Below are 27018 nucleotides of genomic sequence, written 5' to 3' on the forward strand. Positions count from 1 at the left end.
CCTCTCGCCGTATACTAAAATCAACTCAAAATGGATTAAGGATTTAAATATACACCCTGAAACAATAAAACTTCTTAAAGAAAACATAGGAGAAACACTTCAGGAAATAGGACTGGGCACAGACTTCATGAATACGACTCCAAAAGCACAGGCAACCAAAGGAAAAATAAACAAATGGGATTATATCAAACTAAAAAGCTTCTGCACAGCAAAAGAAACAATTAAAAGAGTTAAAAGACAATCAACAGAGTGGGAGAAAATATTTGCAAAATATATATCTGACAAAGGATTAATATCCAGAATATATAAGGAACTGAAACAACTGTACAAGAAGAAAACAAGCAACCCAATTAAAAAATGGGCAAAAGAGCTAAGTAGACATTTCTCTAAGGAAGATATACAAATGGCCAACCGACATATGAAAAAATGCTCAACATCACTCAGCATCCGGGAAATGCAAATCAAAACCACATTGAGATACCATCTAACCCCAGTTAGGATGGCTAAAATCCAAAAGACTCTGAACGATAAATGTTGGCGAGGCTGCGGAGAAAAAGGAACTCTCATACATTGTTGGTGGGACTGCAAAATGGTGCAGCCTCTATGGAAAATGGTATGGAGGTTCCTCAAAAAATTGCAGATAGTTCTACCATACGACCCAGCTATCCCACTGTTGGGAATATACCCAGAGGAATGGAAATCATCAAGTCGAAGGTATACCTGTTTCCCAATGTTCATCGCAGCCCTCTTTACAATAGCCAAGAGTTGGAACCAGCCCAAATGCCCATCATCGGATGAGTGGATACGGAAAATGTGGTACATCTACACAATGGAATACTACTCAGCTATAAAAACGAATGAAATACTGCCATTTGCAACAACATGGATGGACCTTGAGAGAATTATATTAAGTGAAACAAGTCAGGCACAGAAAGAGAAATACCACATGTTCTCACTTATTGGTGGGAGCTAAAAATCAATATATAAATTCACACTGACACACACACACACACACACACACACACACACACACACACATACACACAAACGGGGGGGGGGAAGAAGATATAACAACCACAATTATTTGAAGTTGATACGACAAGCAAACAGAAAGGACATTGTTGGGGGGGAGGGGGGGAGGGAGAAGGGAGGGAGGTTTTGGTGATGGGGAGCAATAATCAGCCACAATGTATATCGACAAAATAAAATTAAAAAAAATAAAATAAAATAAAATAAAATAAAATAAAATAAAATAGAGCTACGATAAACATGGGAGTGCAGGTATCCCTTTTACATGGTGATTTCCATTCCTTTGGGTATATAACCAGCAGTGGAACTGCTGTATTGTACAGCAGTTCTACTTGTTGTTGTTTGAAGAACCTCTATACTGTTTTCCATAATAACTGCACCAATTTACATTCCCACCAACAGTGTAGAAGGTTCCACTTTCTCCACATCTTCGCCAGCATTTGTTATTCTGTCTTTTTTAAAACAGCCAGTTTTTCAAGAAGATAAACAAAATAGACAAACCATTAGCTAGGCTATCTAAAAAAAGAAGAGAAAAGACCCAAATTAAAAAAATTAGAAATGAAAAAGAAGACATTACAACTGGTACCACAGAAATACTAAGAATCATTAGAGACCATTATAAACAACTATACGCCAACAAATTTGAAAACCTGGAGAAAATGGATAAATTTCTGGAAACATACAAACTACCAGTACTGAACTAAGAAGACATAGAAAACCTGAACAGACCAATAAGGAGCAACAAGAATGAGGCACTAATCAGCAGTATCCCAGCAAAGAAAAGCCCAAGACTGCAGGGCTTCACTGCTGAATTCTACTAAACCTTTAAAAAGGAATTGATACCAATTCTCTTCAAACTATTCCAAAAAATTGAATCAGAAGTCATTCTCCCAAATTCATTCTATGAGGACAGCATCAATTACCCAATACCAAAACCAGACAATAACACAACGAAAAAAGAAAACTATAGGTCAACATCTTTGATGAACATAAACACAAAAATCCTCAACAAAATATTAGCAAATAAAATACAGCAACACATCAAAAAAATTATACACCACAATCAAGTTGGATTCATCCCAGGGATAAAAGGATGGTTCAACATATACAAGTCAATAAATGTGATACACCCCATCGACAATATCAAGGACAAAAATGATATGATTATAACAATAGATGCAGAGAAAGCATCTGACAAAATTCAACATCCTTTCATGATAAAGACTCTCAGCCAATTAGGTATAGAAGGAAAGTATCTCAACAAAATAAAAGCCATATATGACAAACCCACTGCCAGTATCATCCTGCATGGGGAAAGGCTTTGAGTTCTTCTCTTAAAAATGGGAACAAGACAAGGATGCCCACACTCACTACTCCTATTTAACAAAGTACTGGAAGTACTAGCCAGAGCAATCAGGCAAGAGAAAGAAATAAAGGACATCCAGATTGGAAAAGACAAAGTCAAATTGTCCCTGTCTGCAGAAGACATAATCCTATATATAGAAAAACCTAAAGACTCTACCAAAAAACTCTTAAGAGTTGATAAACAATTTCAGTAAAGCTACAAAGAATACAAAACCAACACAAAAATCAATAGCATTTTTACACTTCAACAATGAAGTAGCAGAAAAAGAAATCAAGAAGGCTAGCCCATTTACAATAGTCACTAAAAAAATTAAATACCTAGGAATAAATTTAACCAAGGAGGTGAAAGATCTCTATGATGAGAACTATAAATCATTGTTGAAAGAAATTAAAGGGGACACAAAAAAATGGAAAGACATTCCATGCTTTTGGACTGGAAGAATTAACATTGTGAAAATGTCCATACTACCCAGAGTGTTGAACTTTCAAAAGGAGACAACAGAATTGAGGCTACCAGAGGTGGGAAAGGGGAGGAAGAGAAATTTGCAAAAGGCCAGAAAAAATGATTACTTTGTGTAATGCTGAATATACTAATTATCCCGATTTGAGCATCACATATTGCACACAGGTACTGATATTCAATGCTGAACCCACAGACATGTACAATCAATTATGTTTTATAAATTAAAAATAAATAAATAAAAAAAATAAAACTACTGAAAGTGAAAGAGAAAAAAATAGTGCTCCATACACGCCAACTGCCCCCCCAATTTTTTAAAAATAAATAAGTAGAAAAAAAAATCTGCCAAAAGAACGGCCCCAAAACTGAAACTTCAAATTAAAAAAAAAATTAGCCAAAATAAAATCATCTTTGTACTTACAAGGGTAAGCTTTAATTATTTGAAAAATGGATCTACATGACATGTCTTGTTCTCAGCTAAATGAAGTGTCCCTGTATTACCTAGGAAGTGTGCCAGGTGGAGCTCCACAAATGCCACTACCACAGGGCGTCTGCAGTATGTGAGGACCAGAGGACACCGTCCAATAAGCCACACATGCAGGGATAGGAATAACACTGCAAGAAAGGAGAGCTCAAGAAAGAGTTTACTGGAATGCTACTTAAAGTAACTATTTTATCAGGTTATTAATTACCTTCCAAGAAAATTTAGATTAGAAAATTATTTTAACACTGAAGATAAAAACTTAAGGTGCTTGAATAGGAACGGAAAGCCAAAGCCAAAATGTCTTACGGGTCTCTCTATCAGGTCAATGCATGGCTGCAGATCTAATCCAAAATCGATGAAGTTCCACTCGATGCCTTCACGCTGGTACTCCTCTTGCTCTAGGATAAACATGGTGTGGTTGAACAGCTGCTGCAGCTTCTCATTGGTGTAATTGATACAAAGTTGTTCAAAAGAGTTCAGCTACAAAAAATAATTTTCCAAACATGGAAAGGGGGAAGGGAAAATAGGAATAATTAGCTATCTAGTTATCAAAAAAATTCATTCAAAATTATTAATTAGGTTATCAACTACGTTATTGATTCTAACGACAGTAACTAAACAAAGAGGTCTCAACCTCTGTCTCTCCCTCACACACAGTCACACACCTTAAGTCTTTTTGAAACGTAAAGCAGAAGAACAACATACACCATGTCACATTGCTGAACTGCCAAAATGAGAAAATAAGGAACTTAGCATGCTAATTGAATGTTCTACAAAGCGAACAACTCAGTTCTTATTAATGAATGGTTAAGGGATAGAAATGAAGAAATAAATGAGAAGAAAAAAGAAGAAAAACAGAGACTTGGGAAGGCCAGAGGCAAAGTGAGGTGAGCGAGCATGCCTGTGAGCTGGGAGGGGATTCGCCTGGTTCTGTCCCTTCCTGCTCCTCACTGAACTGTGGGCTCCAGAGGGAGGCAAGAAAAGAACCATCCTTCACAGTAAAGTTGCTGTTGGGAGCTCAGCCCTGCCCGACAAGTGCAAGGCTCTACTGCTTCTCTGTGCATTCCCTGCTCTTCCAAATGTTTGAGCTTTGCCAGTACCAAAAGTGATACTGCACTGCTCTCATAACATGCATTTGAGCATTTTTTCATGCGTTACAGCCGTTCTGTTCCTTTCCTGTGAACTCTGTCCATGTTTCTATTGTGGTGTTGACTGGAGGAATGGGCAGATGGATGAAATCACGTGTAAATTATTTTATTTATTTATTCTTGAAGTAATCATCCTAACACTGCAAGTACTTATCCTTTTTCCTGCCTCCACACTGTTCACATGAGTAGCATGTGCCCATAAATAACCTTTTTCATTGTAAAAAGTGACTTTCAATTAGAGAGGTTTTACTCAATCTCCAAGGAACAGATTTACAGTCTGGAAAAGCCATTCCAATTTTCACATCCAGATGGAGCTGTTATATTTGATATTTTAGAATGAAGTCATGCTAGGAGGGCAGGGGCAGCATTTGCCTTGCTTAACACTGTATTCCTACTAACTAGCACATAAGGCGAGCCACATAAATATTTACAGACTCGCCTGATTGTGCTTATCCATGTTTGGATAAATGGATTGTGCTTTGCCTTAGGATTATGACATCTTATTGCTCTATTTATCTTGGGCTACTACTTGTAATGGTATTTTATTAAAAATTAAATTTCTACTTGTCTTCCATATTTAAACTACCAACTACATTTTCAAATAATTGATTTTAAATCGATAATGCATGGCATAAAACTTAAAAATGTACAAAGAGTTGCGTTGAAAAGTCAGTCTCACTTCAATCCCCTACTCATTCTCCCTATAGTCAACCAGTATCACCTATTCTTGTGATCCTTCCAGATATATTACATGCACTCACAAATGTGTGCGTAACCTTGACTTTTTTTAACCTAACAATGTATGTTGGAGTCTTTCCCTATCAGTATATAAAGCCACCTCATTCTTTATAATGAATGCCTAGGATACCACTGTATGGATATATCATAATTAATCGACTAACTCCTAACGGCAGATGGACATTTAGGCTTTTTCCATTCTTTTCTTTCTCATGACAAATAATGTTCACTATAAACAACTTTGTGCTTTTAGTATCTACATACATTTTTCTACTATCTGTATATTCATATAAAACTATTCTTATTGAAGTTCTATAGCTTTGTAGTATGTCTTATATATTTTAATACTCTCAGATCTTTTTTTTTTTTTTTTTTATGGCTAGCCAGTATGGGGATTTGAATATTCTCATTTCTTTTCCAGAATTTTTTTACTGTCTACTCTTTATTTTTTATTAATTTATTTTTCAAATTAATTTTAGAAAACGGTTGCCTAGTCTCCTTCTTCCCTTAAAAATCCTATTAAGAGATTTTAAACAAGTATGTCCAATTTTATAGATGGCTTTGGGGAAGATTTACACCTTTATGAAGCTAAATTTCTCTATCAAGAAGGGAATGTCTCTTTATTTGTTCAAGTCTTTTTCTGTTTTTCATAGTACCATTATAAAGTTGTCTTCATCTAAATCTTTCCTGTTTCTTTTAAAATTTATTTTAGGTATTTCATCTGTTTTCATTGCAGCTGGAAATAGGGTTTTTTTCTTTCATTATATTTCTGATTGTTTATATAGAAGGTGACAGATTTTTTTAATGCAATTTGTACCCAGCTAGTTTTTTATGATTTCTCAAGTTATTTACAAATCAATACATATTAAAGCAATCTTTAAGAGTGGCAGTTCAGTGCATGAAACTGCTTATCTCAGTAATGGTTCAGTTTTTATGAGGACAGACTTAAAATTTTAAAGGGGTTTATTTTAAAACAAGACAATTCAGTACACAATAGTGGCTAAAGTAGCACACTCCATCTCAAGAAGTGTTTAATTTAATATGTGTACCTTATTATATAGTCTACCAAAGTAGAGAAAAGGAAAAATTTTTAGGAGACCAAAATTTCATCAACTATGTTCTGCAAAACCATAGCAGGTGTGTGACCACAAACTTTGCTACGTTGATGGCGAATAAGTGTTTGGAGACATCTAGTCAGATCAATAATAAAACACACTAAAATGTATCACAAAATCCTGTTGTCACACCTGCAGAACATGGATCACATTATCTCTCCACGTGTCCCTCTCACGCTGCCACTCCCTGATTCCCAAGCCAAGCCACCACCTTCCCACCTCTGGGCTCCAACGATGGCCTCCTCAAAAGTCTCCCAACTTCTACTTTGGCCCTATATCACACTCCATGCTTCCAACTCCTTTCTCCCTCTGGTCAGCTATGTCTAGTCACACTGGCTTTCTAGCAGCTTCTCACATTTGATAAGTTCTCTCTCATATAGGACCACTGGATTTACTCTATTGTGCTAGGAAAACTTACTGAGGCTGGCAGCTTCTCATCCTTCAAATCTGCCTGTCACTACTGAAGAACGCCTGACATGAACAGGCCTCCCCCATTCTTCCTGTCACAGCACCCTTTCACTGCATCATTCACAATTCACGGATTTAGTGGTTATCTGCCATTTATTACGTGACTCCACTAGCATGGCAGGGACTGTGCTTGCTTATTTACTGTTATATCTCTGGGGCCTCACCCCGTACCTGGTACATAGTGAGCCTTACTATTTGTTAAAAGAATAAACAAAAAGAAGGAAGAGCAGGAGGGAGGGATAAAGAGAGGAATACCTCAAAAATTTCAAATCCAGCAATATCCAGGATTCCAATGAAAGATGCTCCCTGACGTTTGGTCCTGTCCAGAGCTTTATTGATGCGATGAACGAGCCAGCGAAAGAGCCGCTCATAGGTAGCTTTTGCTAGTGCTTCTACTGCAAAATCTGCCTGTAATTACACAACATCAACCTCCTATTCTGGAAACAATCTCAACAAAGCATTAATAGCTGTTATATGGAGTTTAGTAATGTTATACGGTACTCAAAAAAATCTGAAATTTCATTTACTGTTTAATCATGTCTCAATTTTAAGCATAAATAGAGGGCATTATTAGTACAATTAAATGAACACTAGAGATAATTGATTTAGGGAAGATGCCCAGTAAAAACAAACTCCTCTGCATGTCCCTGGGGCTCTGAGCAGTATTATTTGCGTAGAGTTAGTTCAGTTAGTGGGCACTTTCTCATCAATCACCTTCCAAACTTCTTAGTCAAAGCTAGTAATGTATTTCTTAAAATAGCCCACAATTAAATGTATAAATGCAATCCTGTACTTTTATTGTTGTACCACCCAGCACAGGGATGAGATAGCAGCGGCCCTTCTACTGGTCTGGCTCCTGAATATACAGATTTGTCTATTGTATAATATCTCTACCTGGAGAAAACCGGAGATGATATTTCAAATTTACCTTTTTTTAAAAAAATGAACTTTTGAATTGTTCTGAAAAAAGAAAAAGTAAATATACTATAGGAAAAAAAAAATACTCAATTAGTACCAAGAAACATCCAAATAATAGAGGTTTTTTTTTTTTTTTTTTTTTTTTTTTGTAGCTGGCTGATATGGGAATCTGAACCCTTGACCTTCATGTTATAACACTGTGCTCTAACCAAATGAGCTAACTGGCCAGGCCCATATAGTTTTTATTGATTCAGTTTGTGACGTGTCATGTCAATCAGAAGATCAAATGACCACAGCTTATCATTCGAACAAATCTGTAATAACAAATAATATTAAACTTACTTGTTCTTTGGTCTGGGCTTTCTGCACATAGTCTCGGCCAACCTTGATCCGTGGGGTAAGTATAGCCCGAGTAAACTCCATCACGTTCATTCCAAGAAGATGGCAGAGTTTCTGTGCAACTGAAGTGTAAAACATGCCTAAATACTACATTTCTATTTATGATCTAGTCACAGTATCGTCAATAAACACTTGAAAAATCTTAGTAATCATTAAATTGTGTTAAGAAATAAACTAAATAAAAGTCTTAAAGTTAGACAAGTTTTGGGTCTGATGAAAAATACCTTCCATTCTTTCAAATTACTAACACACTCATTTTTATGCTATAGGAGACGACTAGTCAGCATTTGCCCACCTTGCCTTTTAGAACAGTAACCTGATCCTCTTCCATCTGTGGGTCATTTTAAGATTTCAGAACCAAGCTATACTAATACATGCCTCACTTTAAATTTTAAATTGCTCCATTTTAAGTCATATTTCACCATGTGAAAGCCATATGGAGAACACAGGCCACATGACAACCAAACTACTTTGAATAATAGATGTCATGGTCCTGGCAGTCAAAAGCTCTAGAATGATGTGTCACGGTGTGGTCAGGAAATGGTTACCACGCTGCAGCAGGAGAGGCAGGCCCCTCAGACGAGACACACAGAATTAAATTGTTAATGGGCCTCAAATTGGTTACAAAAAAGAAGGACTATGTCAAGGGCAGATGATGCAACTTTATGTCAGTCTTCATTAGCCACAGTGGATTGTGGCTGTCCCCTGTGAGGCAACATAACTTATTCGGGTAATCAAGCATTCTAGGTAATGGTGATACAGAGATTCCTCATTTCTCTTTGTCTCCAGCCCACTGGAAGCAAATCAACAGTTGACAAGGCTTGCAAACACATTTTGTTGGTTCACAAAAAAACTTTTGTTCCTGACCAGTATAAACTTAAATCCATTTTAGACATTTAAAAATGGATAGACTTCAATTAAAATCTAGATTTCCTGCTTTCTTTGAAAAACCAATTACATCCGGCAACACTGGGCCTATATTCCTAGCAAGGTAAAACTGGCTGGAACGAAGCAGCTGCATCAGAGGAGCTGCGTGCTCTGCAGCTCAGTTCGCCCTCCAACTCTTAATGCCTCCTCTATGCTAAGGCAGAGCAGCTGCTGCCACTTTTCATCCTGCGCCCCATTTTCTCCCCTCATTTATAGAATCAGGTGGGTCCTTATGCAGGCACGTGAGGTTGCCTCTACTCTTGAGAGTCCCTTGGGAAATGCTTCAGAGGTGGTTTTATGCTTGCACTGTAACACATTTTTGGAGAACACAACAAACCAACAAAACAGAAATAAAAACAGTACTCATCAGTTTACCTGTATTTTCTGGCATGGAAGCTTGATCAGTATTTCTCTCCTTTTTGAAAGAAATATTTCCAAACTGTAGCACTGAAGATACTACTTTCAGCATTGCTTCATATTGATAAAAAGAAAAAGAATTAATAAAAATATTGTACCAAAAGGTGGCAGAGACATAATTCTAATTTATTTTTTGTTAAAAATTAGCTGTACAAAAACTTTTCAGTAAGGCAGGCCTCAGGAATTCACAGAATTACAAGCAGTTCTCATTAGTTTTCTAATCATGTTCTAGCTTAGGTTATTTAACCCAAATTTATGTCTTATGAAAGTGAGTATTAGAATCTTAGAGAAATCAAACATACACAGAATTTCTTCATGAGAGAAGCCCATTATGTGCATTGCTTCCATGGTCTCCTGAAAGTTATCTTTGTCCTGCTGTCCCGGAATAGGAAGATAGCCATTGGAGAGAAATCTGTAGTTATTAAATCCTTCAAGGAGCAAATCAGCTAAAAGGAAATATAGTGAAATAAAATTTAATAAATATTCATAAACAGACTAAATCACATCCACATTCAACCTGTACTGATACCACAGGAGAACAGGGGTTCACCATCCAACCCATCAGCAGCACATGCTTTTTCTTTCTTTATATGTTCATGTAAATATACAAACATACACAATTTTCCATTATCTGTACAATAAAGGAAAATGATGATGTAAACAATACAAAAACCTCAACATGAGTTTTTGGGGCAGTGGTTGGTACAGTATTATATTTAAAATTGGATAGCTGGCAAATGATATAAGCTTTCCATGTAACTAAACTTTATCATTTTCAGATTTAAATATTTTAGCCATCTTTTGAAGGAAAGCTTTTAAACCAATATTCTACATTCTTTTCTTAGCAAATAGTTTAAAACAAACATTATGGGGTAAATATGAAAACTACCATGAACATAAGATAAAGATATGGATGTAGAAGGTATAGGATATGAACCAAGCAAGTTCCAAGACACACAAAAGCCCTGAAATGCTTTTGCCGACCCACTTTGTTTAGTGGTTAACTTGCCTTTAGAGTGATGAGCAACATGTCATACTCTGACAGAATGTTACAATGGATACCCCCACTGACTACGTGTAATGTAGGGATCATGAATGAAAGAGAACTTCTTTCGACAAATGCGCTCTTGAGAGCAGAAAAAGGTTTCTTAGGAGCAATCAAAATAGATAGGGCTATTTACCCCTATAACAGATGTTTAGATGTGCCCCCAGCTTTCTTTGTAACTGGCTCTCCTGCTGTCCTGCAGAGAATTTCTGCTAATCACTCTATCTCCTAATTCTTATCTAAATCACACTTAACACTTCTACTGGGGACTGTTTTCTTTTTCTATTTCCTTTTAACACTTGGATGATATTTTTTTGATTCATTCATATTGCAGTTATGGCCAGTCTGAAACCCTGAGGGTTTTCTTCTCTTCAGCATTATATATTGCAAAATCTTGAATTTTTTAGTCCCTAATTGGCAATTATTGTATTTATTTGTTGCTTAATTTTTTCCCTTGCAGGTCTTTCTCTAATTAATTTCTGGGTTCGATGTTTTCACAGATGCCTGTGATTAGCCAAAGCATAGACCCCAAATGAGAAAAGTGTTACTGTATATTTGCCTACTATAATATCTAGATTGTATACATAATAATCATATAGAAACAACACTGAATTTGAGACTCAGAAGAGACTGAGAAGTGGTGCATCTTCTCTCATATACATATGACCCAGCAAAATTCTGACCCAGACCAGAACTCTACTTTTTACCCTGTCCAACCCTAAGCTTTCAGTTCTTGTGATTCATGACAATAAATAAATAAATAAATAAATATCCACCATAGGCTCTTCCTAGTAGTACTGGAAGCATAATATACATATTCAGATGTAAATCTAGGAATAAAAATACTTTTTCTACTATATTTAATTAAGTAAATTTATTTTTTCTTACTTTTATATTTATAAATGCTGAAACAGAACTGTACATATATGCATCATCTGTCTTCTAATTGAAAATTAAAAAAAAAAACCACGAAAGATAATATAACAACACCCACGTACCTGCTACTTAAAGTACTAACCCCATGGCATGTAAGTTCAATTTCATTTTCATTTTCACAATTTAACCAGCTAGAAATCTGGTATATGTGTATAAAACCACTGTTTCCCAAAACTGTTCTCTTTCAAAAAATTTTAATATTAAAAAAGATATTCAAATGAATATAAAATAGTAGAAAACTTTGTAACTTACACTTTAGGTGTTCTCCCGCTCCAGATAACAACTGGTAAAAGATGTGAAAAGTACGCTCATCTTTTGCTTGACGAACAGCACGAGACTTTTCCAGAAGGTCTGAGCAAAGATGGTCAAGGACTAAATTATTTAAAAGGGGGTATTCTTTCAGTGTCTACACATTTAATTTCTAAAACATTTTTTTTCTCTGATTTATATATAACAACTATTCTGCAGTGAATTATTGTGTTTCATATGTGAAAAAAGAAAAAATACGCAATTTAAGTTACTCACACTAATATTCTGAAATCACTGGACTGGGAGGGGATTTAAAAACTATAGGATACTTCTCTCACTGCACCCCACCCTACCTCTAACTTGGATTATATTCACAGAACCAGAACTATAAGAAGCTACTAAAAAATGAAGTACAGCTGTTAAAGGCAGGAGAAGCCCTATAACACCAGAATTATTATCACAATTTTACAAATAAGGAAACCAAGGCACAGAGAAATTGGTCAAAATAACATAGCTAAGTAGGTGTAGAGCTAGGAATCAAAACTTGGTCTGAGTCTATGGCCACACCACCCTGAAAAAAAAAGGGGGGGTGGGGGAACTTGGTCTGACCCAAAATTTATAAGCTTGGCCACCATGTTACCATGAGAGTCCCCTTTATGGAAAGTCTCACATATATTAGGTGCTAGCCTGTTACATTTCAGCACCTCACAGAACTTTTCCAAATGCCTTGAGACACCCATGATTAGATTAACCACTGGCCTTCCCTTCGCTGCCCTGAAGAACCACTGCGGCCAGTACCTACAGCCTGCAGATCCCTACCCTGCCTGGGCTTCCCAGAGGGCAAGCAGCTCAGTCCCAACCAGCTCCAGCATTTCAGACTACTGCTCGCCAGATGGTGTATTTGGGGCTCAGATCTGAGACTGGTTTGAACCCTCTATCTACAGTGTCTTGATGCACCTGGAGTGTCAATGCATCAATGTCACACTGGGTTCTCATAGAATCTGTCTCACTGCTTTGGAAGATGATTGCCTCTTTTGAGGTAAACCTTCCCTGGGGCCACCAAAATGAATTAATTCTGTATGTGCCACACAGCCTAAATTTTAAATCAGACTATCCCAAATACATCCTCCATGTCTGATGAAAAATACATGCATATGAATGATGCTATAACAAACTAATATGAGGAAACATAAACTGTAGATTCATTCCCCTGTCATTTTCAGGTGTGTCTGTTTTTTTCTGGCTCTGAGCATAATTAGAGACATAAAATACTATTTTTAATTAACAGGAAAATTTTGATCTATCTCTCAGGTATATTTTTATCACTGGAGATTATTCTAACAAGTATCAGCGAATTGTCATCTGTATCCCTTTCTAACTGACACTATCACTTAGAATCATTTCTATTTTATTATATCACTAATTAAACTTGTTTTATATATACTCATCATTTCTTAAGGTCATTCTATGCGTGTGACATTTCTTAGGACTAGTCTATGTATATTACATCTTATTTTTTCCTCTAGCTTTATTCTACCTAACACTAACTGAAACTATTTTAACTCTGCAGTTTTATCTGGCTTCTTTCAATGAGTACATGCTCGTCCTGCTAATATCAGAAGTAGATGGTAGAAAATGCACCAACACCACAAGAGCAGAAGAGCAGTTGCATGCAACATTCATCTGAATGTCCCACGCCACGCACACAGTGTAGGACTCTCTACTTCCCAGCCATATCAGTAGGTGATAGCCTGGTTTTAAAAACACAACATCAACAACAAAACACACTTTGAAGTTAATATTCAGTAGCTGAAAAAGTCACAGTGTCTCTGGATAGTGGGAGTGATATCACAGAGAGTTGCCACGAGGCTGTAGGAAGACTAAATCATTATTTTGGATCATGCAATTTATAAAAAAGGATACATGTTTCAATATTGGCCCCAACAATATAGCCAGTTACATCAAAGTTGATCCGAATAAACTTGCCCTAAAAAAAATTAAAAAGAGAAAATTGAAAGTAAATAAGAACACAAGAGGATCAGACATTACAATAAAATAATATGACAACATACGTCCTGTCAAACATCCATGAATTGGTTACAAAAATGGGTCTTATATATTGCCTAAAATAGAAAGAAAGAAAAGCTTCAACAAATTTCAAGGAAGTAAGCAATAGGACAGGCTAACTTCCTGGACTACAATATAATAAAATTAGAAATTATTAGCAAAAGGAAAATAAAACCCCAGTCATTTAGAATTTTTAAAAAGCTCTTCTAAATAATCTGAGATATGAGAGATTTTAATAGCTTTATAGGAACACTACATCCAGCCCTATACTGACAGATTTGAAAATCTGAATGATATAGATAACTTCCTCGGAAAATAGAAATCCACTCAAGAAAAGGCAAGAGAAACTTGAACAGACCATAATCATAAAAAATAATGAAATAGAATTACTTCTTTAAAAAGGCCGGACTGATCTTACGAAACAGTTTTACGAACTTCTAAGGAATATTTGATTACCTTACTATATAATGGTTTTAGGAAAAGAGAAAATAGTGATTGTTTCAAAATTTACCTTATAAAGTTATCATAACATTGAGTACCAAAACTGGTAAAGAGGGCACAAAGAAGGGAAAGCAAAATAAAAGCAAATATGGTTAAATCTTACTTGTAAATATAGATAGAAAAGGCCAAATTAAACACTTTGCAAAACAAAGAAACAAACTATGATTAAGAATGGTTTATTCTAGGACTGCTAAGAACTGATTCTAGTAACATGCTACTATTATTCATCACACAAATAGAGAGCTTCCTTTGAAGAAACTGATAAGCTGATTCTAAAATTTATTGGGAAATGGAAAGGACCTAGAATAGTTACAACAATTTTGAGAAATAGGACCACAGAGCTGGAGGATTCACGACTCAATTTCAAAGAGCTATAAATTTATTAGGATAGTGTGGTACGGGTATAAGGGTAGAGATACAGATAAACAGAACAGAATAAGGTCCAGAAATAGACCACGCATGTAAGGTCAACTGATTTTTTTTTTTTTTTTTTTTTGGGGGGGGGTTGGCTGGCTGGTGTGGGAAACTGTGATTTTCAATAAAGGTGCCAAGGTAATTTAATAGGAAAAGGACAGTCTTTACAATAAATGGTGCTTGAAAAATATGCAAAATATAAAGAACATAAGACCTTAACTCCCACCATATATAAAAATTAACTCAAAACAGATCATAGACCTAAATATATAGTTTAGGACTGTAAAAGTTCTCAAAGAAAGCAGGAAAAAATCTTATGACCTTAAGTTAGACAGGATTTCTTAGATAAAATGTAAAAAGCATGAACCATAAAATAAAAAAATTGATAAATTGGATTTTACCAAACCTCTGTTCTTCAAGACACCATACAGAAAATAAAAACAGAAGCCACAGACTGGTAGAGAATATGTGCAAACACACATATGAGAAAGGACTTCTTCTCAGAATACATAAAGAACTCTTACAACTCAACAGTAAGACAGACATTTGATCAAAGAAGATAAATGAATGGTCAATAAGCACATGAAAAGATGCTCAATATCATTAGTTATTAGGAAAATCCAAATTAAAACAGCCACAATGATCTACCACTAACATACCCAGTAGAATAGCTACTTAAGAAAGACCAGCAAGGATACAGAATAAGTAGAAGTGTCATACAATCCTCGTGAGAATGCAAAACGGTATAGCCACTCCAGAAAACAGTAAGCCAGTTTCTTATAAAGTTGAACACAGAGTTACCTTGTACGATCTAGCAACCCCACTCCTATGTAGCTACCCAAGAGAAATAAAAGCACATGTCTACAAAGACTTGCACATGAACGTTCATAGCCACTTTATTCTTACTAGCCCCAAACTGGAAACAACCTAAATGTCTACCAACTGGTGAATGGATAAAGAAACTGTGTTATATTTATACAATGGAATACTATATATACCGTGGAATACTACTGAGTAATGAAAAGGAACCAGTGATACACCCAACAACACGGATGGACCTAAAAAGCATTATGCTGTGTGAAAAAAGCTAGATGTAAAACACTACTATATCATATGATTCCATTTACTTGACACTGCAGTGAAAACAAAACTATAGGGACAGAAAAAAATCAGTGGTTTCAGGGTAAAATAAGTGCAAAAAGAAGCTTTCTGGAGTAAGGGAAGTATTCTATCTCTAGATCACGGTGCTAGCTACACCACATACATTTGAATGTACACTTTTCAGTAAATTCCATCATGTGCAAAAAATTTGAAAAACAATCACAGGAGAGATCGTAGGGCCTCCAAGATAAATGCCAATTTAAAAAATATAATTCAATTAGAGTGCAACCTTATAACATCACAGGTTTGGATCCCCATACTGGCCAGCCACCAAAAAAAAAAAAAAAAAAAAAAAAGTATATATATATACATACACACACATACATACAAACACACACACATATAATTCAGCATCTATTCCTTATATTTACTATAAACATACTAAATTAAATATGTTCCTTCCTTATTAAAGTGAAAACTATTAGATTTACATTCTTCTGTTTACGTGTCAGTATGCCCATTCTTTTACCTCCTACCTTAGGGCCCCTCTCACCTTTCCAAAACATTATTTTTTTCAGTTTGTAAATATTTACCTTAAGTAGAAAAAATGAGTAGTCAGTTTGGGGATGGTACCACAGAAATTTTTGAACTACATTTTATTGTATATAAATTAAACTTCAATAATTGATTTTTGAAAAAGAAAAAAAAAATCATTTCTCAAAATCAATAATCCATTATATTTTTGCTAACTATCGTGAGCATTCATTGAGAACTAATCCAATTTCCCCATTTAAAAAAACCTAAACCAAGCCAGGCAAACAAGATGAAAAGAGAATTTATGTGCAGAACTTGGGGGGAGAAATCGCTGTGAATAATACTGATTTCCTTCTTGAGGAAGAACAAACCATCATCAGTTTACACAAGTAAGTGCTGTCTTAAGTATATATTTAGGAACTCCTTTACCAGTCCTCTTGCTTCTCCTTCATCATTTCCAAGTGTCCTTCTACCTCTGTCCCCACCAGAATATACATATTTTATTTCATGTTATCTAAAAGTCCTGCTCTGTGCTAAGAAATGCATGGCACGATTGATACACTCCAGGTACCATGCCATCATATAACAAATGTGCATTTCATTAAGGGTCTACTCCTAATGCCACTAAACCCCAAAGTGTTCAACGGTGGGAGTTATAAGCATGACTACTGCAGGAAGCAAAGGCATTTTGTGACAAATAGACTCTTACCAACTCTTACGCAGTCATGTACAAAAAGCCACACACTCTACATAATACACTATCAAAACAAACAGTGAAACTGCAAATACTCTGGATACGGGTCTCACGAATATGAGTGAGTGAGTGTGTGGACAACAAAACAGAGTACATGAAATTGGGACTTCCCTGGCAGTTAGGATAGTATCAGTCACCAACATCTGCAATGCCCTCCAGCCTAGATGTTGGTCTTATGTCACCAAACTTAATGAGGTAATGATTTAAATTCTACTGGAGACTACTATATAAATCCATTATTCCAAGGCTGCTTGACAATCAGTAGTGAGCAATTAGTATTTTTCTTCTGTAGACCACTTGTTAATTAAGTCACATAATAAAAATGACAATTTGTTTGCTTGTTTGGTTAGTTTTGTTTTATGGGTGGAACAGAAAGTTTTGTTTGGATTTTTTCTTAAATGGGAGAAAAATTTTCCTTCTTTGTGGGACAGGCTCTTCATAGAAATACTACACCATATAAATACTACATTTATTTATATGACATCATATAAATACTACATTAAACAAATAACCACTTTACACAAATAATATAATTAGGGCCTTGAGAGATGCTGACCTAATAACGCCCCTCCCCATCCCAAACTTAAGCAGAACTCTTTCAACACCTGGAGAATAATGTGGTATGTGTGCTTCCACACAGAGCTGAGAGGTGCCACAGAACACAGAGGAAGGAGAGAAGGCTTCACAGAAATAGTGCCATCTGAGCTGAGCAGTCTTACAGTTGGTCAAGTATATCAGTTACTTCAAGCTCAATAGTAATTTAAAGAGAGGTTCTGTGCTTATTTTTAAGTTGTCTTGAAGTATAACTACTACGAAGAGTAGTGGTAGTAAAAGTCTTTGAAACACTGCAATCGGATTTCACCTTCTAAGTTGTAAGGAAAACTATGTCCAATATTTTTAAGAGATACAACATACAACATTCTAGGCTAACAGTTATTCAAAGTAGCAACTATTGGCATCTTTTCTCTCTTCTGCCAATAGGTTCTCAAATACTGTTGCCTTGCATTGTCAGAATGCAATATTTGAATATTTAAAAACCTTTGACAGCTGTTATTTTGTTAAAGAGAGTTTGTCATTGTAAAACATTTTCATTTTTAGATTTACAAGCACCAATTAGAATGGTCAATCCAATGAATTTTTTCATTTCTACATCATCTATTTCCTTCTAATAACTTTCATTATACACACCTGCCTTCAGCATTTGTCCACTTACGAACCATGTAATACATTTTGGTATATGTCATATAAGATGAAAAAATACTGTCACACATTCTTTTAGCAAAATAGGTGGTCTAGAATTCTTGTTGGAAGATATTGAATAAGGAAGTCCTTCCTAGTGAATAACTAATTGGATGCTATGTTTCCTTTCTGTCTTTGGAAATATATATGATTATTTGAAAAAATTGTAGGCTATCATCTGAAGATTCAATCAGAGATTTTGCTGATTTCACCACCACCTTTAAAGTCTACAGTGTTATCTGCCTCTTTGCATTCATCTTCTGATTTGTCCAATATTTTCCTTTGTCAATTTTCACTTCCTTGCCATTATGGGTAGAAAATGAAAACTTCTGATTTTTCAACTGTGTTCACAGAAAGCTAAAAGTAGACTACAAAGATGATGTCTTTAGTCTTACTTTGTACCTTCTGGAAAGATAATACAATATTTTGGGACATAAAATAAGCAAATAGTTATTGTAACATCCTTCTAGGCAATTCTATTATTCTTATTATTTTAATCTTTATTTAGCATAGTTAGGAATAAATGATGAATAATGATGAACCAATTTCTAGGGTGATAAAATAGCAAAATGTTTCAAGATATAGGAAAAATAAGATCACTAATATTCCACAATGTATCTTAGATTTATAAAATAGTCCAGTGAATCCATATGGTAATTACAAGAGATAATACATTTTATTCTACTTTAAAAACAAGTAAATTTTGTCTTTGTTTTTTGGAAGACCCCTAAGGAAGAATAAAAACTATCAGTCCTTACGACTAGTTAGAACTGTTCAAAAAAGAAAACTGAAAACTAAAATTGGGTCCTGATGTTATACTGGCATTAAAATTCTTTATAAATTTTTAACAGCTGTGTTATCTATATAATACCTTATTGGTTTAATAAAAAATTGCTATTTTAAGAGACAGCAGTGAAAAGACAATGTTATTGTTCCAAAGTTACAAAGGACACATTGCCAACATAACTGCCCAAACAAATACTTTCTCAAACTTCTAATTTTAACACTGCAGAAAGGTTAATCAAAATCATATGGTAGCACTTATTTCTTTCTTAAGAAAATACTTCACTTAAAAAATTCATTATATCCAATAATACAAATTTTTAGCTTTCATCAACATGTCTGTTTAACTTCTTTATTAAGTATGTGTCATCATGATGTTTAAGCTTTCAACTCTTTATACGCTTTCCTATTCCTTTTGCTTTACAGATAAATTAGAAGTTCAAAATTCATCAAACAAAAGAAATTATTTGGGCAATAAGAAAAAAAGTTATTATGCAGACAACTTTCAACTCTAACTTTGAAATCTAAACTTAAACATTATCCATTTTATATTTAATAATATTATTTTTCTCTTACTTCATAGGAGATTATAAAATAGGAAAAGACATAAGGTTCAAAGGAAAAATAGAGGAAAATTAAGGTTTGGGCCTCCTGAACAGGTAACCTATATGGAAAGGTTTCAAAATAATTTAGATATGTGGTCACATGGATAAATAAGCAAAGTCACCAACAAGCAATAGTCTCATTTCGTCATCAGTTCCCTAGCCAAATTTCCTTTTCATAACTGGGGCCCACAGTTGCTCTAGCCATTACAGAGTGCCAGGGAAATACCTTTTCGCTACATGAAAAGGGCCATGGAAAGAGTAATGCAAGGAGATACAATGAGGAAAGAGATGGGGTTGTAGAGTCCTGAAGTGTAGGAATGCAGTGTAGGATGAATTTGGGTGTCTCCTGCTTCTTCTCTACGTACCCTCCCAAAACAGTATCTCTCAAAACAATATATACAGTAAGTAATAACTCCTGATTATAAGGGAAAGCTCTATACCTGATTCTACAAGGGTCTTCAAAAAGTTCATGAAAAGATTCATGTTATCTTTTAATTCTATTTTTTCATGAACTTTTTGAAGTACCCTTGTACTGTGAAAACACTTTAACAGTACAAAAACCTTATAAAGTTGAAAATTATCAACTCTCTTAGCTAAATGACATTCACGTTCTGATATTTTACAAGATACAGCCAGGCAATTTGACATGATAAAGTAAAATTTCGTAATCAAAAAGAAATGCTTTACTGAATATAAAAAATATCCCCAAGTAATCTAGGATTTAAACACTCCCCTTAATGTTGAACATCCTGGCAAATTAGGTAAGAAGCAGACCATGCGATATGACACAATTTCAGTGATAGCCAGTCAACTACCTGGACGGATAAGACGACTTTTCTTTCTTCTGTGGGGGTGAGGCAAGGGGAGGGAATAAAATTTTAAGTTAAAAAGCTTTCTCCTCACATAGGTAAGAAATATTCTTTCAGAACTAACATTTCTATTGAAACACAAATCTAGACTAAAGTGGAAAACAAGTAGAGAGTTTTAAGTGAGTCTTCTATATTTTAAACATTATATGAAGAAATCTGTGCTAAAAATGCTCACTCCATATTTGATTGGCACATAGGTCAGATTATTGTTCTTAGAGTATTCAACCAGAATATCACCAATAAAAAGAAAAAGAAAGAAAAAGCCAAAAATATGACAAGTATATTATGTATTAATTACAGAGTTATGCATTTTGATGCCATACACGTGTATCAATCCACAGAAAACTGAGACTACACATTGCAGGAATTCTGAACGGCAAAGGCAACTAGAATTCTCTCTCCTATGTGAATAATTTCACTTAAAAGGTGCAACAGGACAACTTGGAAATTTTGATACTATAAAGAAAATAAGAAAATTAACTTATTTACTTATCTGTAGCAATTAAACTACGATTAATTATTATTTAGCAAATTAATATGGGGTCAATGTTTCATGCTTTGATAACACTTTTCTCCTTCCTAATTTGGTATTTAAAGTTGTTACATGGTTTGTAAATTACTTTTAAATACTTCAGCATAAATAGGGTGCTATGTATGTGTGTTAGTTTAGTCTCAATCTCTACTCTGGAAGCAGCTACTTGCTCTAAATGAGAAAACCCATTCTAAGAATAATTAGCTAGCATTTAATCCAAAGGCCAGATGGCTACCTCAAATGCTTCAGCTATCTTAATCACCAAACTACCAGAAGCTTTGTTATTAGTAGAATGAGTTTTCATGTGAACTAAGTGGCCTTGCTAGGATAAGAGATACCAGAAATTACTAGGGTAAAATGAGTAGCAGTAAGAGACATGGACTGATTAGAAATACACAGACCCTCCACACTCTGGTGTGAACAAGGTGTCAAGACTCTAACAAGCCCAGGAGGTTGCATTGTTGGCAACGCTAAGGTTTGACTCTAATGTGGTTGTGTACAGCCACTGATCTGGAAGATGCTGCTTGTCTGGAATAGACCATATTCTGCCTCTGAAATTGTCACATATGCCTCAGTAAATCTTTCAGCGATAGGTTTGGGCAGAGTGCTTAGACTGACGGAGCCCAGCTGCATGCAACTTACAAAATTGTTTTTAGTGCCTGCTTGCTAATCAATACATGTAAGGGTGCAGAATTCTGACTTGCTTTCACTGTAATCTGGTAGCCAATTGTAGGGAGGATACCTAGAGCCATTACTCAGCTCTAACTATTGGAGAACTATTATCTGCCAACGGTTCAAAATAGTTGGGAATTGCCAAACTGGCTTACATTCGTTTGCAATAGAAAAAAAAGAAAAAGAGATTTGCCCAAATAGAGAAAGTGATTCTTACTAAAACTTTCTGAGGGAAGATGTATCTGCTGATTCAAACAATCATTTTGAAATTGAAGTCCCTGTTTCTAAAGTTTCATTATGAGAGATTCATTTTACATAAATCTCCTCCATCTGGAATGCATTTTATTTCTCCATAAACAGAGAACTGGACTAACTGTGAATGATTATTTTCATAAGGGTAATGTTCTTCTAAAGAATCCCCCTTTAATACAAACCATATGCTAGTATCTTTGAGAGAAAAGATATTCTTCAGGAAATTAGCCGTCTATATCAGATCAAAGAAGTGGAACCAAATGGATTCTTAAAGCTTATGGAGTTTATAGTTTCAAGTATGTTCACCATAAGCATGTGGCTTGTCAATAATGACTGCGTGAAATTTCACACAACTCGTTTTGTAACAGCACATTACTCTTTCAGTCTGACACCAATCCCCACCTAAGGCCTGTCCTGTCCACGCAGCCACTGCTCCCCCACATCTTCTACCCACACTTCTAAAAGTGGAGCTTGCACATCTCAGAGGGTCTAGCATGTACAATACTTTCACTGAGCTCAACTGTACATCATGGCATATCACTGAAGATGTTAAAGTTAAAACCCAAGGGAAAGTGAGCTCTGCAAGGGTAGGGACTTTAGTTTGGTCCACTGATATATTCCCAGGGTCTAGAAGAGTATCTTGCACTTAGTAGGCAGTCACATTTTAACTAAATGAATCCCATAAACACTCCTACTATGTATGTACATGTGCGAGGCACAATGAAAGGAACTAAGGGCACAGGGGAGAACAAGGCAAAGTCCCTACTGCTGTCAAAGACCTTACATGCTCATAGGTGGGATCATAAATAAGCTCTGTAATCAGCTGCAGACTGTGATAAGTGCTATGAGGGAAATAAAAAAGACACGGTGATAGAGAATAATATGGGAAACCTACTCAGATAGGGTTTGAAACTAGGTATTTAGGAAAGGGAGGAGAAATGTGGACAGATTTGAAACACATTCTGAAAGTTTAACCACTGGATTCACTGTTGGCCTGGACATGGCCATGAGAAAATGGACAAATTAAGAACAATTCCTAGTTATTTAGTTTTCCTAGGTTTTTGCTGTTGTTTTTATTTTGTTTTAAGCTTAAGCAAATGGGTAATTTGACGGTACTATTTCTTGGCATAAGACATAAAGGAATAAATGTTTAAAGGAAAAGAAAAATTTCCATTTGGAATACACTAAATTTGAAAAATCTATTAGATATCTAAATAGAGATATCAATTAAGCAGCATAGTGTCTGGCAAACAACAGGTGCTTAATAATTAATTGAACTGCAAAGCAAATCACAAATCAAAATTACGTAAAATTGAATCAAAAAATGTGTCAACACTGGTTACTTTAAAACCACCCAGAACCAAAGTGTTGGCAACACCTATAGAGAAATACTAAAGGTATAATTTAACTGAACATTATTCAATCAATGGAACTACTTATTTTTTATGGAACTACTAAAATCAACTACTTGTTTTAGTATTGTGTAGTTATCACTTTATGATAATAGTAGACATCTATTAAACTATTAATAAAAAAAGTTATACATATCATAAAGGTTGGTTTTCTAAGAATTAAAGCCCAAAGTCAACAATTTGAAGATAACTTTGTTTCTAGGTTGAACAAATAACTATTTCTAAGAACACTGCCTTAATCAAAAATATTTTTCCTATAAAAGATCAGCTTTTAATACATTAGAACAAGTGTACTTAATATATTAGACCGAGGTTATTATATAATACAAGCACTTTAGAAGGTGATACCTCAGCTGAAATAGGATTTGGTGAGCATTTAGATAAGATGTCTGATTTTTGCTCCTTTCCTATGAGCTGCTTCAAGGAGGCTAGAAAACAATCTAAGAAATCCTACCAGTGGAATGTAAAGCAGGTTCCCACCAGAATTACTCAAATCAACTTTTTGCAATAGGATGTATAAAGAACAAGCATTAAGGGGACTCATGTATTACTTTGCAAATAAATTTCAGAAAGTGATTACCTTGGTTCAGACTATAATTTGAAGGAACAATCTAAAGCAGGGTTACTTAACCTCAACATAACTGACATTTTCGGCTGGGTAAATCTCCGTTGTTGGGGCTGTCCTGTGCATTGCAGGATGTTTAGCAGCATCCCTGGCCTCCACCCACTAGATGCCAGGAGCACACCACTACCCATCCCCTCAGCTGAACAATCAAAATGCCTCCAGACACTGCCAAAGGCCCCTGGGGAGCCCTGGAATCAAGAACCACTGATCTAGAGTAATACCAGTTACAGATTATAACCATACGTATGTCATTACGGAAGTCCCTCGAAGGATTCATGGTAGCTAGCCTCCAAGATGGCCTCAATGATCCCACCTCTGGTGTTCACACCTTTGTAGTCCCCTCCCACACAGTGTCAGGGTTGGTTTGCCTGGCCGATAGAATGCAACAGAAGAATGATATGTGACTTCCAGGGCAGAGTCAAAAAGACCCTGTTTAGCTTCTGTCTTGCTCTCCTGGGTCACCCACTCTGGGATAAGCCAGCTGCCATGTCATGAGGACACTCAAGCAGCTGCACAGAGAGGCCTAGGAGATGAGGAATCGAGGCCTCTTGCCAAAAGCTACCTATGTGATCTTGGAAGATCCTCCAGTCTCCGTCAGGCCTTCAGATGACTGCAGCTCTAACAACAACCTTGGAGAGACCCTGAGCCAGAACCCCCCAGCTAAACTGCTTCTGAATTTCTGACGCCCAGAAACTGAGATGATAAATGTGTTAATAAGCCACTAGGTTTTAGGGTCATTTGTTATGTAGCAATAGATAACTAATACAGAATTATACTTATATCTGTCCCAAACAAAAGTAATGAGTGGAAACACACCCTGGCAGGTAGATAAATCCTTCCCATGTAGTAAAAGAATCACTACATTCTTTATCAAAGGACACAAATGATGGCTTAGTGGTGATTTATCTTTTCTAGGCAAAAATGATACAACTGTGCACAAAACTGTTTCACCTGAATTGAGAGTGTGGTGGTGGGGAAATCAGAATAGATTTCTTGATTTAAGGTAACTTGATTTACGTGGTAAAATAAAGGATTTTCCATGAAGAAGTCCTTGAAAATCTTCATGGAGATTCACATACCAAAGCTGGTAGCTAACTGTTTCTTCTGTCCCATGATATAGCCACTAAACATAGGGTTTTTCAGTAGGAAGAAGTGAGGATTTAATTGTGGCTCAGGCTCAGTGGGGATATTCCAGGGGAATGATAGAAACTCTAAAAGAAGCTCAGTTTCCTGAAATCTTTTATAAATCCAGAAGTCACAGGCATGCTTCCTACTGAAAAAGGCATATTTTTTACCAAACTTTGTACATAAAAAGCTAAAATAATTACTAAATGAACTTGGGATGATTGAATCTTCAAATTTTTTCTTACAATAAATAAATAATATTCCAAGCAAATAGATCCCTATTTCTTATATAACTTGGAAAGCCACTTAAACTACTTCTGAGGCTGTTATGGGCTGAACTGTGTCCCCCCCAAAATTCATATGTTGAAGTTGTAACCCCCAGTACCTCAGGATGTGACTATGTTTGGGGACAGGGTCTTTAAAGAAATAATTGTTAGTTAAAATTATGTCATTAGAGTGAGCCCTACTTCAATATAACTGATGTCCTTAGAAGAAAAAGAGATTAGGACACAGACACACAGAGGGACAACCATGTGAAGATGCAGGGAGAAGACGATCATCCGCAAGCCGAGGAGAGGGGCCTCAGAAGAAACCAACCCTGCCAACACCTTGATCCCAGACTGTGAGCCTCCGGAATTGCTGGAAAATAAATTTCTGTTGTTTAAGCCACCTAGCCTATGGTACTTTGTTCTGGCAGCCCTAGCAAACTAAAAAACTGGCTTTTCTGGCTACCTTTGTGTTTACTGTGTCCCCTGTGATCCTCAATCTAGTCCCTTCATTCATCACAGAAACCACGCCATCAGAAAATTAACACGCAGACCCTGACGTTATAATCCCAGTTTAAAAAGCATGCCACAATGATACTAGAGTCCCCAAAATTACCCATCAAGGAATCATTAGAATTGAAACCTTTTTTATCCTAGCCTTCTTGACTTTCACCAATACTTCAGAGGAAGAAGAAAAATATAGTAGAATTAATTTCAACAACTTAAGTAGAAATAACTGAATGCTGAAGTTCCTCGCTAATCTGACTATGGAAAGGGTTATTGAAATTTGATGACTATAATCCAGGGTAAAAGATTTACTGAAGGAATGCCCATTTTGTCGAACACAGGTTTAGAGAGGATTTGCCAGTACGGTGTCGACTGTGAGCAGCCACTGTCGGGAGGGGCAGTGTCCTGGAAGAAATATTGGTCTGGCTATTACTGAGGTTAATATACTCAGGCAACTGTTATAGCTAGTCAAACTGGGGGGAAAGTAAAGCTTTCAAGAATTAAAACAGTTGAACAGCTAAGAATAATTTTTAAAGAGAAGTGACAGTAGTGACAAATTATTCTGAAGTCCATGTCCCATACAGATGGCAACACATGCAAAAGACCATGTACTACATCTAATACCAACTTCATTTGTTGAGTATTTACTATGCCTAGTGCTATGCTAAGTACTCAACATGCACATCATTTAATCTCCACACCAATCCCACAATAGGTATTATATCCTCAAATCAAGGATGAAGAAATATGCTCAGAGGTTACATAATTGTAGTAGATTGAATTATGTCCCCTCAAAACTCCCGGAAGCTTGAATTGTGTCCCTCAACTTTTATGTATTAGAAACTTAGCCCCCACTGTGACTGTTAAGAGGGTGGGAAATCCTATTAATGGTCATTGAAAGGTGGAGCCTCGAAAAGGTGATTAGATTGTAGGACCGTGCAGTAGTGAATGGATTAATAATGGTGGTCAGGGGAGAGGTTCGGAGGGCTTTAATAGAGGAGAGCCTCTCTTTCTCTCTCTCTGTTCTCTCTGCTCCCACCATCTTGCAATGTGAGACCCCTG

General features: G+C 35.9%; 1 protein-coding gene across 9 annotated transcripts in view; it reads right to left on the bottom strand.

The window, feature by feature from the left end:
• Positions 1 to 27018, bottom strand: part of MYH10 (myosin heavy chain 10) — a 145902-nt gene that overhangs the window by 66884 nt on the left and 52000 nt on the right. For 8 of the 9 annotated variants that reach the window (XM_063111201.1, XM_063111206.1, XM_063111208.1 and 5 more), the window contains 7 exons: positions 13622 to 13685; positions 11702 to 11800; positions 9771 to 9914; positions 9427 to 9522; positions 8068 to 8186; positions 7063 to 7215; positions 3645 to 3818 (listed from right to left, as the gene is read on the bottom strand). In XM_063111201.1, coding sequence (XP_062967271.1) covers positions 3645 to 3818; positions 7063 to 7215; positions 8068 to 8186; positions 9427 to 9522; positions 9771 to 9914; positions 11702 to 11800; positions 13622 to 13685 — 849 coding nt within the window. The remainder of the gene's footprint in view (positions 1 to 3644; positions 3819 to 7062; positions 7216 to 8067; positions 8187 to 9426; positions 9523 to 9770; positions 9915 to 11701; positions 11801 to 13621; positions 13686 to 27018) is intronic. The other variant, XM_063111209.1, reaches the window with a different exon arrangement.

This window comes from Cynocephalus volans, chromosome 10 (assembly GCF_027409185.1).
Source record: "Cynocephalus volans isolate mCynVol1 chromosome 10, mCynVol1.pri, whole genome shotgun sequence".
Lineage (NCBI taxonomy): Eukaryota > Metazoa > Chordata > Mammalia > Dermoptera > Cynocephalidae > Cynocephalus > Cynocephalus volans.